Here is a 24,151-nt window from a genome sequence, read left to right as displayed (position 1 = left end):
TAAATATGGAGTAAGATTTTAATAGTACAGGAAAGGATGGACTTACAGAGGGAAGAACAATAGGAGCAAATTCAGACATTTGTAAAACTGGAGGACACAGGCTGGGAAGTAGGACTGTGTCTACCCAAGCAAAGAGGGGTGGGTTTGGAACCAAATATCTGAAGGGCTTGGATGCTTTGGAGTCAATTGGCAATTTTTTAGAATTTATCAAAACAATTCGATAATCTGTTTATAAGGGAGAGTTCTAGAACTTCTAGGATGAAATTTTTGAAACACAACAAGGAGGGAGAGATAAGGAAATGAGTTATCACTGTAACTGAAACCTTTCATCATGGCACAGAAAAAGCAATCTCTATCTTTGGAACACACTTGTATCCCAGAAAATATTTCATTATATATATAGTAATGTAGTAAGTGATTAGGATGCCATTTAAATCAGAAAGGAAAGAATTAATATTTATGTAAATTTTGTTAAGAAAAGTAGACAATCCTTTGGTGAAACAGGAAACTCCATCTTCCTTTCATATCATACACTTAAATGAATCACGCGGTGATTCAAAAGAAAAATGAAAGCGCCTGAAATGAATATAGATATGCACTTATTGGGAATCAGGCTAAGGAATGTCTTTTTGGTCATACTGGAGAAAAAAAAGAAGCCACAAATGAAAAGACTGATATACCTTGTCAGATGAAGGTTTTTTTTTTTTCTAAACTACTTTATAAATGTTGAAACTGGGGGAGCAATTCATCACTTATAACAGAAGCGATGTCATTCATACACAGAGAGTGTATGACAATAAAAGATGACAATGAAATGCAATCGGTAATAAGACAGCATATTTACTCTGTCAAATTGGGAAAATAAGACAGGATATTTAGTCCATCAAATTGGGAAAATATTAAAGAAACTGATTGTGTCTAGTTTTGATATCATAAAATTAGAAGTGTAAGTTCAGTGGAGGACAAAGGGGTAACTTCCCTAAAAACTAAAGAATGCTAGGCAAGTATTGCAAATAATTTGTGTTTTTTTATTATCTCTACGTATCTCTACGACTTTTGTGACATACAGAACTATCCACGATATATGACCTGTGGCAAGAAATGATTACAAAATATTATGATGCCATTTGGGAAATAGGATTCTTAAGAATTCATATTTACTCACATAAACCTGGGATTAAGTCAGAATTTTTTTTTTTTTACCATTCTTTACATGTAATATGAACTACTTTTGAAATAAATATTTAGTTGGCTTTTACACCAGAAAATCAATAATGCTTTATATCCCTGGTGATGGGATGATGGGCTTGTTTGAGAATATAGTCAGGTTTGCTACAACGCGAATATGTTAGTACTGAGTAAAGACATTCTTTTCAACTCAGAAACACCTTGCATGCCGCCTCCCGCCGCCTCGCAGTGGGCGGGACTCGAGGTGGACGCGCATTTACGACACCATAGCCCCTAGGATCGGACTGCGCTGCGGAGGGTTCTGGGAAAGGTAGTCCCACACCTCGAGTCGACTACTTCCGTTTCCGGTGGGCGCGTCACCTTGGTTGCTTCTTAGGCAGTGGTGAGGCGTCTTAGAGACATGCTTCTCCATGCGGTTGTACTGTCAGGCCACGGGAATTAGGATCGGCTCTATAGGACCAGTGTGAAGGGACAACGTGCGGCGGAGGGTAGAAGCCCACGGATTTCCATGAGCTCGGCCTGGTGAGGCAGGGGTGTAAGGAGGCGCACGTATCGAACATTCTGAGCGCCTGTGCGGGGTGGGCCCGGGTCGGCAGCCCTCGCAGTCCAGGCTTGGAAAAGCAGTTTGAGGCCAGCTCTGGCTTTGAGATGAGATCTGCAGTGCGGGAGAATCCACTGTGTCAGTCGCGGATCGATGACATGAATTTTCTCAGGGTAGCCGCCCACCCACTTGTGGAGTAATTTCAGAGTTTTCTGCGAAGTCATTTCTGTAAACAGGAAGTTGATTCCCTGTGTTCTAATTTTATCCTTTGAAATGTATTAAGCGCTGTGCAAGTCCTAGGAGTTGGTTTGCTGTATCGTTGCTGGCTCTGCTTTTTGTAGCCGCCTAAGCACACACAGGCAGAATTTCACTTGTAAGTGTCCTACAGCATGTGACAGTCAGCTCTGGATTCAAATCTTGAGATTTTGTCTTGATTCTCCTTGTCTCCTGAAAGGGGCAGTGAAAGTAGGCTTGTAGACGGTTTCTTTGGGCATCAGGAATGGCGTGTCCCTTGTACTCTGAGTCCTGTAGGAAGAGAGGTTCTTTTCCTCGGCTCCTGAAGCAAGTAGCAAGGGTAGATCACAGGAAGGGGTAGATTACATCCAGCTGGCACTGAGAGATTCCCCCTGTGGCGTGGTGGGAATTGGGATTAAATCATGTTATCCTGCTGTTCATTTTTCTTTCACAGGCTTCCTTCTTGGAATTGTTCGTTTCTCGGAGATAATTGTATAAAAGAGGGAGAAATAACCCCACATCTCTTGACACTAGAGCTCCAGGTGAGTGAACTTTGGCTTTCTTTTGTGGCAGTGCCAGGTCTCTTGGTGACCTCATTCTTCATCCCACTGATTTCACAAATGTTCATTCAGACCCCTTAGCCACACCTGCCTTCCCCTAGAAATGGGGAAGGTTTGAGGAATTTCCCAGTGTCTTTATTTAGTGTATTCTTTTCTTGGCTCCTAGTAGTGGGTCACTGGGTCAGTAAAGGCTTACACCGTTTCAGCGCCATGCTAGGGAAGAAACGCAGGGTAGAAATAATTAGAGTAACTGTGATGGTGTATATTAACTGAGTGCTTACTATATGCCAGGTATTATGCTTTATCCGTGGTGTCCAGGACAGTGCCAGGCTTGCCAATAAATATTTGAATAAATGAATGTATTTCTATTGAATTTTCTGAGCAAGTTTGTATGTTAGCTATTATCCCCATGTCACAGATGAGTTGCTAAGGTTTAAAAAGTTAAAAAAACTTGACAAGTAAGACCTGGCCAGGAGACCTTCTAAACAGAAACCAGGTCTTTGCGCTTATGCTTCCTTCTGGACTTGTCTCATCCCAGCTTTTTTCACAGCTGATTTATTTGTCAGGCAGCTCTTAGAGACTGTCCCTGACCACCTGATTTAATGTTGCTCTTTCCACAGCTGCCACGTGTGTTTCACCTGATAGCACCTACATTCTTGTTGGAAAACAGGAATCTATCATGTTTGCTTTATTTTCTTCATAACCCTTTTTGCAACCAAAGGCCACCTAATTTGTAGAGAGATTAACCCACCCGAAAGTAAGCACCATGAGAACAATTACCTTTTCCATCTTAATTTACTGTTGTATGTCTAGTGTTTATTCTCCTAAGATGTTGTTAGACACTGAATGTACATTTACTAAATGCATGAGTTCCTGTATTCCTAGGTTAATGCTGGGTTGGGTCAATGGTAATAGTATATTGATGATTTTCTGTGTACCACGTACTGGGCTTTGAAGTTTATTCACATAGGCATGTGTATGTGAAAGAGAGAAAAACTTAAATGATTTTAGTTTTGCAAGTAAGGATTATCTTTATTTGACAGAAGTACAGACTCATTCAAAAGGTTAAGTCTCTCCTGTGGTGTTAATATAACTACAAAGTGGCTGAACCAGAATTCGAACCTAAACCTTTTGACAACTCCAGTTTTGAGAAACTAGAGCTGCAATTTTCAAAACCCTGCTTTCCCTTTTGCTATCTTATTATTTTATCATAACTTCATAATTTACCTGTTTTCCTCAGACTTCAACCTCAGAATCATATTTATTTTTCCTCCTCTTCATCCCTACATGGAATTATTCTTTTAGTTTTGTTATTTCTACCTCTGCAATTATCTCTTATTCCCATTACTTCTTTGTCCCACTGCCTTTGTACCAACTCTTTCTGTCACCCTCTTTCTCCCCCAATGTGAGCTCCATGCAGTCCAGAAATGTATCCTAAGCACATGGAACACAGTAGATATTCATTATGGCTGCTGATTTCCACCTAGAATGTTAGCAGCTGCATGAGCACAGAGTCGTTGTCTGCCCTGTTCACTCTTGGGTCCCAACACAGCCACTATAGTCCTTAGCACCCAAATTACTAAGTCCATGAACTGGAGAACAAAATCAGTTCTGCTGTGAGGTTTTAGCACCCAAATTACTAAGTCCATGAACTGGAGAAGAAAATCACTTCTGCTGTGAAGATGACATCAAGAGGACCCAAGGATCCATATCAGCAAGCTGAGTTCAGGTTACTCCTGTTCTCCCATTTAAATATTTATTGAGCACCTGCTGTGTGCCAGGTGCCAACTGAAATACTGGCCCTCATAGAGTTCACATTCTTGTGGGTGGAGAAAGATGGTCAACAAGAAAAATAGACTGTAGGTAGGGTGTCAGTTTCATGGAGAAAAATGAAGCAGAGGAGGGTGTAGGAAGTGCTGGTTTGCCAATTTGAGAAGGATAATGAGGGATGAATTTCACTGAGAAAATGGTGCTTGAATAGGGACCCAAAGCAGGTGAGGGGCCTGCAGGCATCTGAGGAAAAGCAGTTCCGGGCAAAGAGAACAACACGAAGGCCCGGTGATGAGGGCATGTGAAGAACAGCAAGGAGGCCAGAGCTGAGCAGAATGAGAAAGAGGGAGGATAAGTGGGAAACTGAATATTGGGAAGGAAGATAGTGTAAGGTCTTTGGGCCATTGAAAGGACCTTGGTGCAAGGTTTTGAGTAAAATGATGGTTTTGGCCAGAGAAGAATATGAGTTTATATTTTTAAAAGATCACTCCAGCTGCTGTGTAGGAAGTAGACTGAAACGAACAGGAGTAGGAATGCAGAGGCCATTTAGGGGGCTGTCACGTTAATGCAGGTGAGACATGATGGTGTGGATGGTGGCAGCAAGAATAATCTGATTCTGGTTCTGATTTGTAGGTATTTGCTGATGGATTGGATGTAGAGTACGAGGAAGAAATCAAGGATGACTAGAATATTTCCTCTTCATTTCAAAGGAGAGAAGTACCTCTAGGGGCAAATCGGGACTTTTCTTTTGAACATGTTTTTTGAGTTGCTTTTTAGACATAAGAGTGGAGAAGGCAGGTTGCCATGGAGTCATCAGTGTGTAGATTGTGTTGAAGGCCTGAGGCTGGATATGTTCACCAAGGGAGTGAAAGAAGATAGATAACTTTATGTGCTGACTCTTGAGGCTTCCTGACCTGAAGAGTTCAGGGATAGGAGGAGGAAGCACAAGGAAAATTTTTACCTGCCGGAAGTCTCTGGAAACCCTGAAAATCAGCCAGTCAGAGGAAGTGAGGGTAACTTAGCAAGTTTGCTTCAGGTGTGGCCCCTGGACCCACTTTGTCAGCATCCCCTGGAAACTTGTTTAAAACACAGACTCCTGGGCTCTACTGCAGAGATACAGAGTTAGAATATTTGGAGCTGGACTCTAGCAGTCTGTTTTCATCATTGCTCATGGTGATTTTTAAACATACTGAAGTTTGCAAAGCGCAGTCCTAGAGGATCCTGAAGTTTGAGTTTAAGTGGCATTGTGGTGGAGGCCTTGTTTCAGATCTGGCCTCTACTCTTCCCCTTTGTCCTTTGTGTAGGAGGGTAGCGTGTTGCCTGGTTGTCCACACCTGGGTCAAAGGGCAATCCCCAGTTCAGGGCAGTGCATGAAGGGAGGGAGAGAGAAAGATGCTTGTCACTGTGGGCCATGCAGAGGGCTGGTACAGATGGTTAGAGGAAAGAAGGAGATTTGAGTTCCTGAAGCAGTAAAATCCAGTGAGTGTCCTAGAGTAGACAGCCCAAGTATGTGTATCTGTTTGTCTGAACTTGACCTTGAGACTTGAATTTCAAGAGGAAAGAGGCCAGGCAAGGTGGGGAAGGGTGGAAACTCATGCCCACTGTCTTTGCACTACCTCCTGAGTAGCTCTGAGCAGATTGTAAGAGTTTTGTTCAATCTGTGTGCCATCACCTCCTGCTGATAGAATTGCTTAAGTGCTTCCCATGTGCCAGAGCCATGAAAGGTAAATAAAGAAAAAGAAGACTCAATTATTTTGATGACTTAGAGATCTGACCATGGAGGCCGTGTGAAAGGTGGTAACCAGCAATTTATACCATGTGTTGCTGGATCCCAGAGTAATTAATTCAGTCTGGGGGGTGGGGCGGGGCAGAAGAGGCTTAATTTTGAAAAGGAATTCTTGCCCTGGGCTCCATGAGCATAACTCAGGAGTTCCATGAATTTGAATGGGAAAAAAATCATACTAGTCTAAGTCACAAGTAGCATTTCATTGTGAACATAGGTGCTAAGCCACAATATTATTAGCAGTACTTGTGACTTTGTGATCCATATACATCATAGATATTTTTATGTCATATTCTGGTTTGTGCAAATATTTCAGAGTATTGTTTATGCTCATTACTCTTTTGAAATTGTAGTTAAATTTATTGTTTATATTGAATGTATTAATAAAGTGGCACTATACTTGCACAGTGAGCCATGCAGAGTTTTAATAGTTTTGAAGGTTGTATTTCTGTATAATTCTTTGCATTTCATTTTATGCATTTAAAACTTTATTCTCGGTAGGGGTCTTTAGGTATCATCAGATTAGTGAAGGGGGGCCATGGCACAAAAAAAGTTAAAAACGCTGACTTAAAGATGGCTCTAATCTTTATCCTGATTTCTATAATCCGTAAGTATGGGGATTTATTGTATTTTATTTTTTGCAAGTCAAACAGTGTTGCGTTAATAAAGCTTTTCCTCTCCAGGTGTTTCTTCACAGGTCACAGGTCCCATATATTTGTGGGGTCTCTCTGCCCTTCTGAGGGGCCCTGTGCCTTACTGAGAATTTAGCTGCAGGACCCTCCTCACAGACTCTTCTGTGACTGTCCTTACCCATCTGCAACACTCTTGGCTTTGTGGACTATGAGCCCCTTCAGAGTAGGGGACTAAACCTAACAAGTACTCAGTAAATGTCCTGTAAACTACTGAATGAGTAGTATCCAGAGGATGTGAACCACAGCCTTGGGGCCCAGAAGAAAGGACTAAGTAAAGTTCCCTCCTGAACCTACAGGTCCGCTGACCATGGGAAGCAGTCACGCTCTGGACAGTAAAGGTGGAGAAAGGAACTTGTCAGAGCTTGGAGAGTCTCCGGAATGAAGAAGGCCTGGATCTTCTGCGTCTCCAGCTTAGGAAAACCAGAGAATAAATACAATTGCTGCTGCTCGCAGAAAACCTAGCAGAAGAGACCATGGAGACTTTGACCTCAAGGCATGAGAAAAGAGGTGACAGTTAATAGAGGGGGTGGGTGGAGGGAGAATCCAAACTGAGTGTGGAGGAGAAAAAGTTGGGTGTTGAGGAATTTCCTCAAGTGAGAAGAAACCAGTCTGTAAAGCTGGACACCTTCCTACCAGGTAGATGATCTAGAGCTCCAGGCAGCACCAACTCCTCCTCATGGCCTCTTTCTCCTCCTACAGCTCTTCATTCTCAAGCCTCAGCCATTTCCCAAGATAGGGAGGAGAAGATCATGTCTCAGGTGGGTTGTTTTCTTTTCTCTCCTGAAATACCACCTTAGGCATCAGAGAGAAAACATGCGTCCCTTCTCGGTAAAAGGAAAAAGAGCGAAAAATGTATTGGGTGAATACATTTCTCGTTGCATTTATCCACAAAATAGTGATGTGAGACAGATAGTATGATTCTGTTTTAGAGATGAAGAAATAAATGGGGCATCCAGGATTTGAACTCAGGTCAATCGGATTCAATAATCTACCTTTCCGCTATGCCTTCCTGCCACCGCAGTAGCTTCATGCAGAGGCCCAAGCCTAGATTAGCAGAGAGCTGACTCTCCAAATACTGAATCATCGCTGCCTGGGTTGTTCTCCTCTGTGGAACGTTATTCATTTATAGATGTAATGTTCTCCATGTAGTAGACCCTACCAAAAAGTATACCATGCACAAAGTTAAAAAAAAAAAAACATATTAGAAAAGTTTCATCTATGACAAAATTTTAATATCCTTATTTTCAGAAGAGGGTTATGCATAAAGACCTGAGCATTCTTGTTCAGGAAGGGAGCAGAGAAAAACTAATGCCCACTAATCATATGAAAAGACTATAAGCCTCTATTAATCAAAATGATACACATTGAAATAAGATTTATGATTATTATTCTAGCAGACAGCCAAAGATTTGAAAGGTCAACATCCACTGTTAGCTGGGATGTGGAGAAATGGGTACATCCACACAGCTGCAGGAGTATTTCAGCCTTTCTAGAAGTTCTCCTTATTCTGGTCGAGCATTTCCCACTCTAAGAATTTTTTCTAAGTCAGAATAAATGTGCAAAGAATGATAATTGCAGCATCATTCATAACAGCCAAATGTGTATATACACATATATATACACACACATATATACAAATATATATACATATATATGCACACACACACACATATATATACATACAAATACATATAGTGATAAGGATTCCATGTTCATCTACTGAATTAGTGAATTGTAGTTTCATTCGTTCTTTTATCTAGATTCTAAGCTGCTATCAAGTGATATAAAGTAAATGAAAATATAGGGATATGGAAATAGGCTATCCTTTAGTATATACATATTTCTTAATTTTCTTTTAAACTGAAAAAAATCATAGCCATTGCAGAATTTTAAATATGTTTTTTCAACACATGAAACATTATTTTCTAAACCTTTCTTTTTATGAAAAGAGATTGTGAAAGAATTTTGAAGATTTGATTCACTTCTTTTACTGTGTACCTTAATTTTACATATTATTGATTACTTCCTGCTGTGAAAGTTGAAGCAATTAGCAAGTTTTTACTTCCTACCATCTTCTGATTGTTATTATATTGTTATTGTCATTGTTATCTTCTGATTCGTCACCATCAGTTCCCCCAGTTGAGACTCACTTCTGTGTATTTAAGTCATTGTTCACCGCCTCTCCTTTTACCACAACTTTCTTACTTGAATTTATTTGTTGGTTGCCTCAATTTCATCTACAAAGACTTTGGATGCAGTCTTTTTGTTCCCCCACGCCAAAGACTTGGCTGTAGTATCCTCTGCATTTTTCCAAGTTTAAGAATGTTGTGGGCCAGGTGCAGTGGCTCGTAATCTTAGCACTTTGGGAGGCTGAGGCATGCGGATCACTTGAGCTCAGGAGTTCGAGACCAGCCTGGGCAACATGGTAAAATCTTGTCTCTACAAAAATACTAAAAAATTAGCTGGGTGTGGTGGTGCATTCCTATAGTCCCAGCTACTTGGGGGTTAAAGTGGGAGGACTGCTTGAGCCCAGGGAAATCAAGGCTGCAGTGAACCAAGATCATGCCACTCTACTCCAGCCTGGGTGAAAAAGCGAGACCCTGTCTCAAAAAAAAAAAAAAAAAGAATGTTGGTTTTATGTTCAAATTGCAAGTTGCCAGGGCTTAAAATTCTTCATTCACACTTTCTGGACTCAGTACAGGTTGTGTCATTTTCTTCTTGCATTAAGTCTTGTGTAGGACTTTGTATTGTGGCTTCTCCATTCACCTTCTGGTGAGCTAAATTCATTCTTGTCATTTTTTTCCAGAAGCATCTGTTGTGTTTATGCTTGGGTGTGTGGCATTTTCATGGATCACACTTTATTTTCCTTGCTCTGTTCTCTCGGGCATTAATTCTGTTTGTGCCTGATGTCAATTATTACTATTATTTAATCCAGTTGGTCTTCCTGGAATGCCTACTGGATAAATGGTGTAACTTCTGGATCTGTCCTTCCTATTCTTTCACTTTATTTTCTCTTTCTCTTTCTCTCCTTCCTTCTTCCTTTTCTTTTTCTTTTTCTTTTCTTTCTTCTTTCTTTTTGCCATTTTCCACTGCGTTCCAGAATCCTGTCCTGTTTTACAGTTCTTTCTTCTTGGATGTTCATTCATCTGTTTAGCTAATCTCTAAGTTGTTTTTTTCTTCCAATCCTAGCAGCGATTTTTTTTACACTTAAAAAATTTCTGATTAATTCTTTTTCTAGCAAGTTCCCCCCTACACAAAAATTGAGTGGGTGTAGCTTTTTGAGTCCTGTGTGTTAAGATGGTCTGTGCAGTTTACAACTGTGAGACTCTGTGGAACTCCCATGGAGATGTTTTTGGGTTGTCTGCCATACTCACTCATAGTATTAAACCTCTGTAGCTCAGCCATGTTAATAATACTAGTTTATATATATTTCATTATAACTTTTAAAATAAAGATTTAGTAGAAGGCAGACCATACCAAGGTCTATAATGAAATAAATTAGGTTCCCCCAATTGAAATTCTGTCCTCGCTAATATGCCCAACATTAACAAAGAGGTGTGAATCCATCAATACCTTTGTCATGTGAAAATATATGTTACCTTCTTTTTAAAAAGGAAATGGGGCTGGGCATGGTGGCTCACACCTCTAATCCCAGCACTTTGGGAGGCCAAGGCGGGCAGATCACCTGAGGCCAGAAGTTCAAGACCACCCTGGCCAACATGGTGAAACCCTGTCTCTACCAAAAATAAAAAAAATTAGCCAGGCATGGTGGCGCACACCTGTAATCTCAGATACTCGGGAGGCTAAGGCAGAAGAATCGCTTGAACCCGGGAGGCGGAGGTTGCAGTGAGCTGAGATCATGCCACTGCACTCCAGCCTGGGTGACAGAGTGAGACTCCATCTCAAAAAAAAGGAAATGGAAACATGTATGCTTTCCATGTAGTGTGTATTTTACTACCATAAGATATTCAGTTCTGATTACTACCAGTTTTAGCACGACAAACAGTACAAACACATGTGATTTTTGCATCCTGTTCTTTAATCTTTAAATTCTATGATGTAAATGTCTGAATATTGCTGGCCCAAAGGGGTATACTTAGTGTGGAAAAAGCTACTGAAACTCTAAGTGCTTTTTGTATTCTGACACTCAGCAACAATAATCACAGGCAGAAGACTTCTGTGACCAAATGTGTGTGGGTTTCTCCTCAAGTAAGCAATCAGTTTTGTGGCAGTTTTGCTGGGTGCCCTTCAGTTCAATTCTGACACTGTCTGCCCGGAGGTAGTGTCAGATCCCACAGGTTGAGGGTTCTGTCCCACAAGAGACTGCTCCTCCCTCCCACCAGTTGCAAGTTTAGGCTTCCAGAACTTGTGACCAACCAGCTGCAAGTTGGGGTTCCCACAACCCACTCTTTGGGTTTGATTAATTTGCTAGAGCAGCTCACAGAACTCAGGGAAACACTTATGTTTACTGGTTTATTATAAAGGATATCACAAAAGGATACAGATGAAGAGATGCATGGGGCAAAGGTATGGGGGAAGGGGCTTGGAGCTTCTATGCCCTCTCTGGGCATGTCACCTTCCCAGAATTTCTCTGAACCTGGTCCTCTTAGGTTTTTATGAAAGTTTCATTAGGTAGGCACCAGTGATCAACTTCACCCTCAGCTCCTCTCCCCTCACTGGAGGCTGGGGGAGGGGGAAGTACTATAAGTCTAATCCTCTAATCCTTCCTTGTTCTTTCCAGTAAGCAGCCCCATCCTGAAGCTACCTGCCAGCTGCCAGCTACTAGTCAACCCATTAGCATAGAAAAAGACATCACGGTGGAGTTTCTAAGGGCTTTTGGAGTTGTATGCCACAGAGACCAAATATCTATTTCACAGCGTCACACACTTCGTTGTAAACTGTTAATATATTATTGCCACAGTATTTGAGAAGAAATCATAGCAGTTTTTGCTGTTCTGCACACATTCAATCCCAAGAATGATTAGTACTAAATATTTTTGCTCATCTGATGGAGGATATGTGGCAAAGATGCCCCATTTTATTTTGCAGTTTCCTACATTGTAAACATGATAAGCACTTTTTCATATGTATATTGGCTATATTTGTATTTTCTCATCAGTAAATTGCTTAGGAAATACTTTTGCCTATTTTCTCATTAATTCATTTTTACCATGTTTTTAGAAGCCCTTCTAAACACTTATCAAAAGTGTTATAATTATTTTCTCTCAATCTTTACTTTTTAAAAAATTTTAGGTTCCGGGTACATAGGCAGGTTTGTTATATAGGTGAATTGCATGGCATGGGGGTTTGTTGTACAGATTATTTTGTCACCCAGGTAATAAGCCTAATGCCCATTATTTATTTTTCCTGATCCTCTCCCTCCTCCCACTATCCACTCTCAAGTAGGCCTCTGTGTCTGTTGTTCCCCCTGTGTGTCTAAGCGTTCTCATCATTTACCTCCCACTTATAAGTGAGAACATGCAGTATTTGATTTTCTGTTCCTGCATTACTTTGCTTAGGATAATGGCCTCCAGCTCCTTCCATGTTGCTGCAGAGGATATGATCTCATTCAATTTTATGGCTGTATAGTATTCCACGGTGTATATGTTCCACATTTTATTTATCTAGTTTACTGTTGATCGGCATTTAGTTTGATTTCATGTCTTTTCTATTGTCAGTAGTGCTGCAGTGAACATGTGTGTGCATGTGTCTTTATGGTAGAATAATTTATATTCCTTTGGGTATATACCCAATAATGGGATTGCTGGGTTGAATAGTAGTTCTGTTTTAAGTTCTTTTAGGAATCACCACACTGCTTTGTATAATGTCTAAACTAATTTATATTTCCACCAGCAGTGTATAAGTGTTCTTTTTTCTCCACAACCTTGCCGGTGTTTGTTGCTTTTTGACTTCTTAATAATAGCCATTCTGACTGGGGTGAGGTGGTATCTCGTGGTTTTGATTTTCATTTCTGTAGTCATGTTGAACATTTTTAAATATGCTTGTTGGCTGCATGTATGTCTTCTTAATTTTTACTTTCTTAATGGTGACTCTAAAGAAGTTTAAGGTTCTTATATAGTTAAATGATTTATTAGTTCCTTTTTGAAAATTTGGTTTCATGTAGTTTCAAAAGACCTTATCCATTCTCAGATTAATCAAAAAGTCACCTAAATGGCTCTTTAATATTTATATTAAAAATGTTTTTCTCATCAGCAAGGTCTGAAAAAATGTTTTATCTCTAGTATAACTGTAATTTATTTTCATAAATGACATAAGGTTGACATTTAAGTTCATTTCTTCAAGATGGATAGCCAGTTATGAAAATGTTATTTTTACATCAGTCATTCTTTTTTGAGTCAACCAAAATACCACCCTCATTTGTGTGTGTGTAAATATATATATATTTATGTTTGTACATGTAAACATATAAAATATATTTATATACACACACATATATGTATGTATACATATCAAATACAAAGACAGAAGGAAATACAGCAATTGATTGATATTTCACATGGACCTGACTGCTCCTGCATTCTGTACTCTGGTTCACCGAGTTACTTGTACATCTGCATTGAATACCAACTTTTTTTTTTTAAGACACAGTCTCGCTGTGTCACCCAGGCTGGAGTGCAGTGGTGCAACCACAGCTCACTGCAGCATTGACCTCCCAGGCTCAAGTGATTCTTTCACCTCAAGTAGCTGGGACTACAGGTGCGCCATCACACCTAGCTTATTTTATTTTTTTTAGAGATGTAGTTCTCCCTATGTTGCCAAGGCTGGTCTCAAACTCCTGGAATCAAGTGATCCTCCCATCTTGGCCTCACAAAGTGCTGGGATGACAGGCAGGAGCCACTGTGCCTGGCTTAAACACCTACTTTTGAAATTTAGAAATTTGATTTAAAAATGGTGTTGGAATTAAAGTTTGGCTAGAACTTAGTAATGGTGCCCTTTTTTAATGGTAGTTTTTGGGTTGGTATTGGTTTTTGTAGTTGTTGTTGTTTGAGACAGGGTTCTCTCTGTCACCCAGGCTGGAATGCAGTGGTACGTTCTCAGCTCACTGCAGCCTTGAACCCCCAGGCTTCCACCTCAGCCTCCCGAACAGCTGGGACTACAGGTGCACACTACCACATCCCACTAATTTTTCTATTTTTTGTAGATATGGGGTCTTGCCATGTTGCCCAGGCTGATCTAAAACTCCTAGGCTGAAGTAATCCTCCCATGTCCGAGTCCGGGCTAACATGTCTCCCTGTAAATATTGCAGTGGCCTCCAATGTGGTCTCCTTGTATCTATACTTGATCCATTCCTATGTTTTTCCATGCTGTGTCGGGTTCATAATTTTAAGACAGCTCACCTAATCTTATCACTACCCACTGTAAACTACCCTTCAGTGTTTATTTGTTTCCTGCTTTTGGGAAAGACCAAAATCATCAATGTAGCCTAAGAGGCCCTGAGTGATCTGGCTGCCGCCTACTTCACAGCGGCATTGCCTGAGGCTAAGATACATGTGCTGTGCTTCTTACCACTTAAGGGTTTTCACCAACTGTTCCCACTGTGTGGAATTTTCTCCCTCTGTTTTCCCTCAGTTAATTTCTATTTATGCCTCAGAATTTAGATCCAGTTTTACTTTCTCAAACAAAGCATTTGCCTCTGTAAACATTGCTTCTGATAAGAATGGCATACAGTACCTGGACTGTCTGCAAACAATATGGTTTCTACTGAAAACCTGCTTTTCTGGAAGTCTGAAACTTCGGTATGTGCTAGTCAGGAAGTCAGGAGGTACCTATGTGTCCAGCCCCCAATGAAAACCCTGGGCAGCGAGTCTCCGCTGAGCTTCTCTGATAGACAGCATTTCACAGGCCTTGTTGCAATTTATTTTTGGAGGAATTAAGCATATCTGTGTGACTTCAGTAGGAAAGGACTCTTGGAAGCTTGCACCTGGTTTCTTTCCAAGTTCACCCCATGCGTCTTTTCCCCTTGATGATTGTGTTTTATTTTCTTTCACCGTAGTAAGTCTTAGCCATGAGTGTCACTGTATATCAGGTCCTGTGAGTCCTCATGGCCAATCATACGACCTGGATCTGGTTTTAGGAACTGCCAATACTAGCGCCATGAAACTCTAGCTTTTTGGCTCATCTCTCTAATTCCTGGTGCCTAACATTATTTTATAGGTACTGAATATTTCTTGAAAAAGTAATATGGTATGCATTCTGTATTAGTCTGTTCTCATGCTACTAATAAAGACATACTCGAGACTGGGTAATTTATAAAGGAAAGAGGCTTGAGTCACAGTTCCGCATGGTTGGGGAGGCCTCACACTCATGGTGGAAGAGCAAGGGATGTCTTACATGGCGGCAGGCAAGAGAGGCTGTGGAGGGGAATTCCTGTTTATAAAGCCATCAGATCTCGTGAGACTTACTCACCATCATGAGAACAGCATGGGAAAGACCCACCCCACATGATTCAATTTCCTCCCATCAGGTCCCTCCCATAACACATGGGAATTATGGGAGCTACAATTTAAGATGATATTTGGGTGGGGACAGAGACAAACCATGTAATATGCACAAAACTTTCTATAGCTACCATTCCTTCGTATCAAAAATATATGCATGACTTAAATAAAAAAGTCAAGTGAAAGCAGTCATCTCATTCTTAACTTGCAATACCTTGTCGCAGGTACTCCAGGGACATGCTGAAGGCAAAGTATAATTCTGAGAGCCCTCATATGCAGTTCTCAAGAAAGCTTGCCACTGTCCAAGTGAAGACAGCAATGATATTACAGTAATATTTTGATGATCACTGTATTGCAGAATACATGACTGCCATTTATTCTCACTGAACTGGAACAATTAGCTTTAAAAACACAGGCCACCATTCGTAGCTGAAGGGGACACAGCATAGTTTGAAATTCCTTGGTTCAAAATGCTACTTTTGAGGTCTCACCTGGTTGAGGAGATGGTTGCATGACATAAATTAGCTGATTTCTGTCAGTTGTTGACATGGAAGTCCCTTAAAAAGAGTGTGGAAGGGAAGAGGGGCTGTGGTAGCAAAGAGCAGGATTTGCCCACCTGGTGATGGAAGGGTAGTGAATGATTGGGAAAGAACCATCATTCTGGCAGAGAGAATGATTTCAGGGTACATGCAGGCATGGACACAGTAAACTAGGCACTGTTGGAACTGTAAATTGTAACAGCCTTCTTGGAGAAAAATTTGGCAATCTACAACTCAGAGTCAGATTATAAAATGTGCAGACAGGTGATTCACCTGATCCAGTTCAGAGAAATTTCCCGAAGAAGTGCTCACAGTGGGCTGGATGTGTTAGGCCATTCTGGCATTGCTACAAAGAAATACCCAGGCAGTTCGCGTGTTCAGGAGATCGAGACCATCCTGGCTAACATAGTGAAACCCTGTCTCTATTAAAAATACAAAAAATTAGCTGGGCGTGGTGGCACATGCCTGTAGTCCCAGCTACTCAGGAGGCTGAGACAGAAGAATCACTTGAACCCTGGAAGCAAAGGTTGCAGTGAGTCAAGGTTGCACCACTGCACTCCAGCCTGGGCAACAGAGCAAGACTCTGTCTCAAAAACAAGCAAACAAACAAACAAAAAAACCAAAACAAAAACCCGAGACTGGGTGATTTATAAAGAAAAGAGGTTTAATTGGCTGACAGTTCTGCAGGCTAAACAGGAAGCATTGCGCTGGCATTTGCTGGGCTTCTAAGGAGGCCTCAGAAAGCTTACAGTCATAATGGAAGGTGAAGGGAGAGCAGGAACTTTATGTGCCTAAATCAAGAAGTGTGGCGGGAGAGTTGGGGGGCGGGGGTAGAGGTGCCATACAATTTTAAATGACAAGAACTCACTATCATGAAGACAGCACCAAGTCATGAGGGATCTGACCCCATGATCCAAACACCTCCCACCCCCACTTCCTAGTACTGGGGATTACAGTTCAACATGAGATTTGGTCAGGGACAAATACCCAAACTATATCAGTGGGCAAATATCCAAATATCAGTGGCTCACCCCTGTTAATCCCAACACTTTGTGAGGCTAAGATGGTAGAATCACTTGAAGCCATGAATTTGAGACCAGCCAGAGCAGCATAGCAAGGTCCCATCCCTACAAAATAATAAAAATTAGCTGGATGTGGTGGTGCGTGCCTGTAGTCCTAGCTACTTGGGAGGCTGAGTGAGGCATGGGGATTGCTTGAACCCTGGAGACTGAGGCTGCAGTGAGCTATGATTGCACCAGTGCATGCCATCCTGAGTCACAAAGTAAGAGACCCTGTGTCCAAAAAAAAAAAAGTGCCCCAAGTGAGCACAGGATATGATGTGTTTCTTGCTTGATGCTGCATATCTGGGGTAGTTCAGTTGGTTAGAATTGAAATTACTGGCACCAAACATTAATAAACTGGAGTTGACACACCAGGCTGAACAACTTCCTGCTATCTTGTCTTCTTTTTTAGAGATATGCAGTTTATCTTTATTGTTTAGATTTTTATTTATTTATTTAATTTTATTATTATTATACTTTAAGTTTTAGGGTACATGTGCACAACGTGCAGGTTAGTTACATATGTATACATGTGCCGTGTTGGTGTGCTGCACCCATTACCTCGTCATTTAGCATTAGGTATATCTCCTAATGCTATCCCTCCCCCCTCTCCCCACCCCACAACAGTCCCTGGTGTGTGATGTTCCCCTTCCTGTGTCCATGTGTTCTCATTGTTCAATTCCCACCTATGAGTGAGAACATGCGGAGTTTGGTTTTTTGTCCTTGTGATAGTTTGCTGAGAATGATGGTTTCCAGCTTCATCCATGTCTCTACACAGGACATGAACTCATCATTTTTTATGGCTGCATAGTATTCCATGGTGTATATGTGCCACATTTTCTTAATCAGATTTTTAAATTTTTTTATTTCTATAAACCTGCTCTGTGGACACCAGTTTGTCTTCATCTAGTAGATGTTTGTGTTAATGGTTTTTCATTTTAGGAGCCATTGAGCTTCAAGGACGTGGCTGTGGTCTTCACTGAGGAGGAGCTAGAGCTGCTGGACTCTACCCAGAGGCAGCTGTACCAAGATGTGATGCAGGAGAATTTCAGGAACCTGCTCTCAGTGGGTGAGAGGAATCCTCTGGGTAATTGGAACTGAACTTCTTGGAGTGTTCTTGTTCCTGGAGAGAAGATATTTTTGGCTTTTTTACACAGGTTAAATCCTATTTTTATAGAACTCTTAGTTTCAGCTGCTGTAAAAAATAGCCAGACTGAGTGGCATATAAACAACAGAAGTTTATTTCTGGAAGGCACAGTCCGAGATCAGGGTGCCAGCATGGTTGGGTTCTGGTGAGGGCCCTCTGTCAGGGTGCAGATAGCTGACTTCCTTTTGTGTCCTCACGTAGCAGAGAAGAGCTCTCTGGGCGTCTGTTTTCTAAGGACACTAATTTCTTTCCTGGGGGTTCCACCTCCATGACTTAATTACCTCCGGAAGACCCACCACCTCCTAATGGTATCACGTTGGGATTTAGGATTTCAACATAGGAATTTTTGAAGACTGGGGTAACAGATGGAGAAACTCCAAGAAAAGCATCTCCAGGTGAGAACCATGAGGCCTAGAGGTCTTGGAGACAAGAGCCTTGCTGGGCAGAGAGGAGTGAGCTTGCCCACAGGAGGTCCCATTCCTCACCCCTTGTCTTGCCTGTGGGTACTGTTGGCAGCATTGTAGATGATTATTCTGCAACTTCATTTCTTCCGTTCAGTTCCTACCTTCTCATGGTTTCTCTATGCCTTTCACAGAATATCATACCCAGAATGAGCAAGGGACCTCTGGACTTCCGTCCCTCTAATAGAAACAGCCAGGCAGTAGAAGGCAAGCCAGTGGCAGAGACTGTCCCAGAATATTGAGAGTCCTCAGATGAATTTCTCACTTTCTTCTAGTATTGTACTAGTCCCTGGTTATAAACAGGTTCTTGTGACCCAAGCCTTGAAAGATAAAAATAGGCAATAAAGAATATCAGAAAACATGGACAAATTTTTAAAATCATCCAGAACTATGGTAAATATGACAGTTTGATCCTTTGCAGCCTGGGATCCAAAGGTTCTCAAGGCATAATAATAGTCATAAGTCAAATATTTGTGTGTCTTCCTGCCTTAACAGTATTTTCTGGATTCCTATTGAGTCTGCTCACACAAGATGACACAGGTGGTGCACTTTGGAAAATTTGGCACCCTCCTGAAGTATGGCTCACAAATACCCAGAAGTACAGTCACCCCTGAGACACAGTGCAGGGAGAAGGCCATGTGGGCCTCCTGCATTTAAATGCCAGCTCCACCACTGCCTCACAGTATGGTGGAATAGTGTGCTAGGTTACCTACTCTCTCTCTGACTTGGTTTCATCATTGGAAAATGAAGGTAATATAATGGTTTCTACTTCAGTATTATTCTGAGGTTTAAGTCAGTTAATATGTGTACATCATTGGCAGATAGGAAGTGTTACAATAGTGTCAGATATTATTAGTTATAACAGCATTATTAAGCAAAGAAGTGAACTTTCTCTATAAAAATCTGTTCCGAAATTCTTTTTTTGCCTGGCAATTCTATGATGAGACATAGTTTGGTACTAATAGGATCATACTAGTATTTAGCTTCAAAACTTATTAATAGGAGCCTCCTCTTGTCATAAACATAAGTGCTCTCATAGTTATGATACATAAAGCTTAATTTTTCTCTAGGCTATTATTAGTTCAAGTCTGAAAGTCTGATGTCCCTGAGCCAGTCTTTTACTAGTTCTCATCTCTGAATTGTCTTTAACCTCATAGGAGACAAGAATGGAAAGGATATGGAGTATATTCAAGATGAAGAATTAAGGTTCTTTTCACACAAAGAGCTCTCCTCGTGCAAAATCTGGGAAGAGGTGGCAGGTGAATTACCTGGGAGCCAAGACTGTAGAGTAAATCTGCAAGGAAAAGACTTCCAGTTCTCAGAAGATGCTGCTCCCCATCAAGGGTGGGAAGGAGCATCTACGCCGTGTTTTCCAATTGAGAATTTCCTGGACAGTCTACAAGGGGATGGGCTTATCGGTCTAGAAAATCAACAGTTTCCAGCCTGGAGAGCTATAAGACCAATCCCCATTCAAGGATCTTGGGCAAAAGCGTTTGTGAACCATTTAGGGGATGTTCAAGAAAGATGTAAAAATCTCGACACAGAAGACACAGTATATAAATGTAACTGGGATGATTACAGCTTTTGCTGGATATCTTGTCGTGTTGATCACAGATTCCCTGAAATAGACAAGCTGTGTGGTTGCAATAAATGCAGAAAAGACTGCATTAAAAACTCTGTACTTCATCACATTAACCCTGGAGAGAATGGCTTGAAAAGTAACGAATATGGAAATGGCTTCAGGGACGATTCAGACCTTCCCCCCCATCCAAGAGTACCTTTGAAAGAGAAACCCTATCAATATCATGAGTTTCGTAAGGGCTTGAGGCACAGTGCCTATCTTAACAGACATCAAAGAATTCCCACAGGAGAGAAATCTGTTAAGAGTCTTGAGCGTGGTCGGGGCGTCGGACAGAACACGCACATACACAGCCACCCCAGAGCGCCTGTGGGAGACATGCCCTATAGATGTGATGTCTGTGGAAAGGGGTTCAGGTATAAATCGGTTCTTCTTATTCATCAAGGGGTGCACACAGGAAGGAGACCCTATAAATGTGAGGAGTGTGGGAAGGCATTTGGTCGAAGTTCAAACCTGCTTGTCCATCAGAGGGTCCACACTGGAGAGAAACCATATAAATGCAGCGAGTGTGGGAAGGGCTTCAGTTACAGCTCAGTGCTTCAAGTCCATCAGAGGCTGCACACAGGGGAGAAGCCCTACACCTGCAGCGAGTGTGGCAAAGGCTTCTGTGCCAAGTCTGCACTGCACAAACACCAGCACATTCACCCTGGAGAAAAGCCCTACAGCTGTGGCGAGTGTGGAAAGGGATTCAGCTGCAGCTCCCACCTCAGCAGTCATCAGAAGACACACACCGGTGAGAGGCCCTACCAGTGTGACAAGTGTGGCAAAGGTTTCAGTCACAACTCGTACCTTCAAGCTCACCAGAGAGTTCACATGGGGCAGCATCTGTACAAATGCAATGTGTGTGGTAAGAGTTTCAGTTACAGCTCAGGGCTTCTCATGCATCAGAGACTGCACACGGGAGAGAAACCCTACAAATGTGAGTGCGGGAAGAGCTTTGGCCGGAGCTCCGACCTCCACATCCATCAGAGGGTCCACACAGGAGAGAAACCCTATAAATGCAATGAGTGTGGGAAGGGCTTCCGGCGGAATTCGGACCTCCACAGCCACCAGAGGGTCCACACGGGAGAGAGGCCCTATGTGTGTGATGTGTGTGGGAAGGGTTTCATCTACAGCTCTGACCTCCTTATCCATCAGAGGGTCCACACTGGAGAGAAACCCTATAAATGTGCTGAGTGTGGCAAAGGCTTCAGTTACAGCTCAGGGCTTCTCATTCACCAGAGAGTCCACACAGGCGAGAAACCTTACAGATGCCAAGAGTGTGGAAAGGGCTTTAGGTGCATATCAAGCCTTCACAAACATCAGCGAGTCCACACGGGAAAAAAGCCCTATACGTGTGATCAGTGTGGCAAGGGATTCAGTTATGGCTCTAATCTTCGCACCCACCAGAGGCTGCACACAGGAGAGAAACCCTACACTTGTTATGAATGTGGGAAGGGTTTCAGATATGGCTCAGGTCTCCTTAGTCATAAGAGAGTGCATACTGGCGAGAAGCCATACAGATGCCACGTGTGTGGGAAGGGCTATAGTCAGAGCTCACATCTTCAAGGTCATCAGAGGGTCCACACTGGTGAGAAACCCTATAAATGTGAGGAGTGTGGGAAGGGCTTTGGCCGCAGCTCCTGTCTTCATGTTCATCAGAGAGTCCACACTGGAGAGAAGCCGTATACGTGTGGTGTGTGTGGGAAAGGCTTCAGTTATACCTCAGGTCTGCGGAACCACCAAAGAGTGCATTAGTGCATTACCCTTATAAGTAGATGTACATAGAGGATTCCATCTGGGACTCAGAGCTTTCTATCCATCTGAGAGCCAACACAGGAGAAAAACCATAGGAAAGTGACATGTAGGAGGGCTATAGGAGAAACTGATGATTTTACATTTCCTATTCTGCATAGGAAGGGAACACCTGGACGTGTGATAAATAGGTTAGCACTTCAGTTACAAACTTCAGTCTTTAAGAGTCTGTTGTGCAGTGGAGTAGGCTTTAAAGAAACAGTGCAGCCGTGGTTTCAGTAATAATCCTCACTTTCATGAGAATCTGCCTGGGAGGGAGCTTTTACAATGTACAAGTGGTGAGAATGTTTCCAAGGTGCTAATTATGGACATAGATTCTTTGTGTGGGTTGATAGCTACCAATGGGACAGTGTAGAAACAAGTTTCCACCTTTCTAAAACCAGTTTGGTACATACCTTTTTAAAGATTGCTTTATAAAAACAAAAAGATAACATTAACATTTATTGAAACAAGTCACTCTGAGAAGACCAGGAACAAAGTTCTCTTGGCAGATCTGGGTGATGTGTGTGTCTCACATTTTTATCATGTTTTTATGACTGTTTTATCTTGCAGGTAAGCTTTACAGCTCTCAGAGGAGTTGTAGTACACTACAGAAATATGTCGTCTTTCCAGGTTCAAAAAGCAAAATCTGATTGGCATTGCATTGAATTATTAATTAAATAAATTTATTAATTGGCATTGCATTGAATTTATAGGTTAATTTTGAAAGAATGTGGCATCTTTGAAATGCTGATTTTTTCACTTTAAAAAAAATGACTTTTTTTTTTTTTTACCACTGATAGTATTTCATATGGTCCCTCAGTAATATTTCTTAGAGATGGTTAAAAATAGGTTCTGAGTCATCTTAAACATATTTCTAGGAATTTGTTTTATTGCTCTCATGAATATAATGGTTTTGCTCGAGTTCATTTCATAGTTTAACATATCAAATATTAGGTATCTTAAAAATCACAAATGCCATTTCACCCTGCAGGTTAGCAGTATTAAAATAGAGTCATCAAATCCCCCATCAGTGGGTGGGTGGGGGGGGGGGGTTGTAGAAACAGTCTGATATGGTTTGGCTCTGTTCCTCACCCAAATCTCATCTCAATTTTAATCCCCATGTGTCAGAGGAGGGCCTTGGTGGGAGATGATTGGATCACGAGGGCAGATATCTCCCTTGCTGTTCTCATGATAGTGAGTTCTCATGAGAGCTGATGGTTTTAAGGTGTAGCCCTTCCTCGCTGTCTCTCTCCTGTCCCCTTGTGAAGATGGTCCTTATTTCTCTTTTGCGTTCTGCCATGACTAAGTTTTCGGAGGCCTCCCCAGCCATGTGGAACCGTGAGTGAGTTAAACCTCTTTCCTTTGCAAATTACCTAGTCTCAGGTAGTTCTTTATAGCAGTGCAAAAATGTACGTAATAAGTCTTATGTACTTATTGGTGAGAGAGAAAATCCGTGCGTTGTTTTCAAAAGAATTCGTTAACGTATCAATTCAATTTCTATAACCTTTGAAGTGGCAGTAGATATGTAGTAATTGATACTTGGGAGATAGTTGCCCACTTGGGCAAAAACGCATGCAGAAGGTGGAGTTTTTTAAAAACATTTTTAAAATAGCAAATGTTAATATTCCAGTTTCCATTGGTAGGAAATTTTTTAGATAAGTTCAGCCATATGTATGCAATGGAAAGCCACTAGAAATCTTCAGGCACGCAGATAATGACAATGAAGGTTGCTCACGAAGTATTTAGTGAACCAGGAGAGTTTTAGAACAACAATTATAGCATGACCCCATTTTGTTAGTATGTTTTTCTGTGTGTATGTTTAGAGCAACAGAGAAAAAAAGATGTGGGAGAGGACATATAACTACTTATCTCTAGTGGTGGGATTCTGAATGTATAATACACATGTTGTACTTTTATGTATTTTACTTTGTAACAAAGTATCTTTCAGTTTTATAATAACAGTAGAGCTATTTTTTACAAATTAGCCTGATGGAACAATCCCTTATGATTAAAGATTCATGTTGTAACCTCTATAACTTTTTTGGCTTTTTCTCCTGTTCACCCAATTCCCTGTACCAAAGATAAGGCATACAAATGAGTGATGTAAATACTCTCAGAGACTACATCATTTTTGCTGGCTGGTAGGAGATGAGGCAGTCTAGATAATTAGGAGCCATGGTGTTTCCATTTTTCAGTCCTACCTTCTTGGACTAGTGAGCCCACAAGCCTGGTTTTGTAGAGGGCAGCACACCATCACGTGTTCCTCCAGGATAACCTCTCTGTCTTGGTGACTCAGGAGAC

At 41.5% G+C, this 24,151-nt stretch overlaps 1 protein-coding gene across 10 annotated transcripts; it reads left to right on the top strand.

Annotated features, from left to right (window-relative positions):
• The first annotated feature begins 1,510 nt into the window (after nt 1-1,510).
• Nucleotides 1,511-23,886, top strand: ZNF229 (zinc finger protein 229). Of its 10 annotated transcripts, none has more exons than XM_055369684.2 (7): nt 1,519-1,710; nt 2,418-2,505; nt 3,144-3,280; nt 7,065-7,275; nt 7,468-7,526; nt 17,770-17,896; nt 19,593-23,886. In XM_055369684.2, the coding sequence occupies exons 4-7, from the start codon at nt 7,242-7,244 to the stop codon at nt 21,809-21,811; spliced, it is 2,439 nt and encodes an 812-aa protein (XP_055225659.1). In that variant the 5' UTR covers nt 1,519-1,710; nt 2,418-2,505; nt 3,144-3,280; nt 7,065-7,241; the 3' UTR covers nt 21,812-23,886. The 10 variants fall into 10 exon arrangements, with proteins under 10 accessions (XP_055225661.1, XP_004060973.2, XP_055225659.1 ...); XM_055369685.2 differs by having other exon boundaries at nt 6,760-7,275; XM_055369681.2 differs by having other exon boundaries at nt 1,520-1,710; nt 17,770-17,914.
• The last annotated feature ends 265 nt before the right edge of the window (nt 23,887-24,151 follow it).

This window comes from Gorilla gorilla, chromosome 20, assembly GCF_029281585.2.
Source record: "Gorilla gorilla gorilla isolate KB3781 chromosome 20, NHGRI_mGorGor1-v2.1_pri, whole genome shotgun sequence".
NCBI lineage: Eukaryota > Metazoa > Chordata > Mammalia > Primates > Hominidae > Gorilla > Gorilla gorilla.
This window is presented reverse-complemented; position numbering and strand designations above follow the sequence as displayed.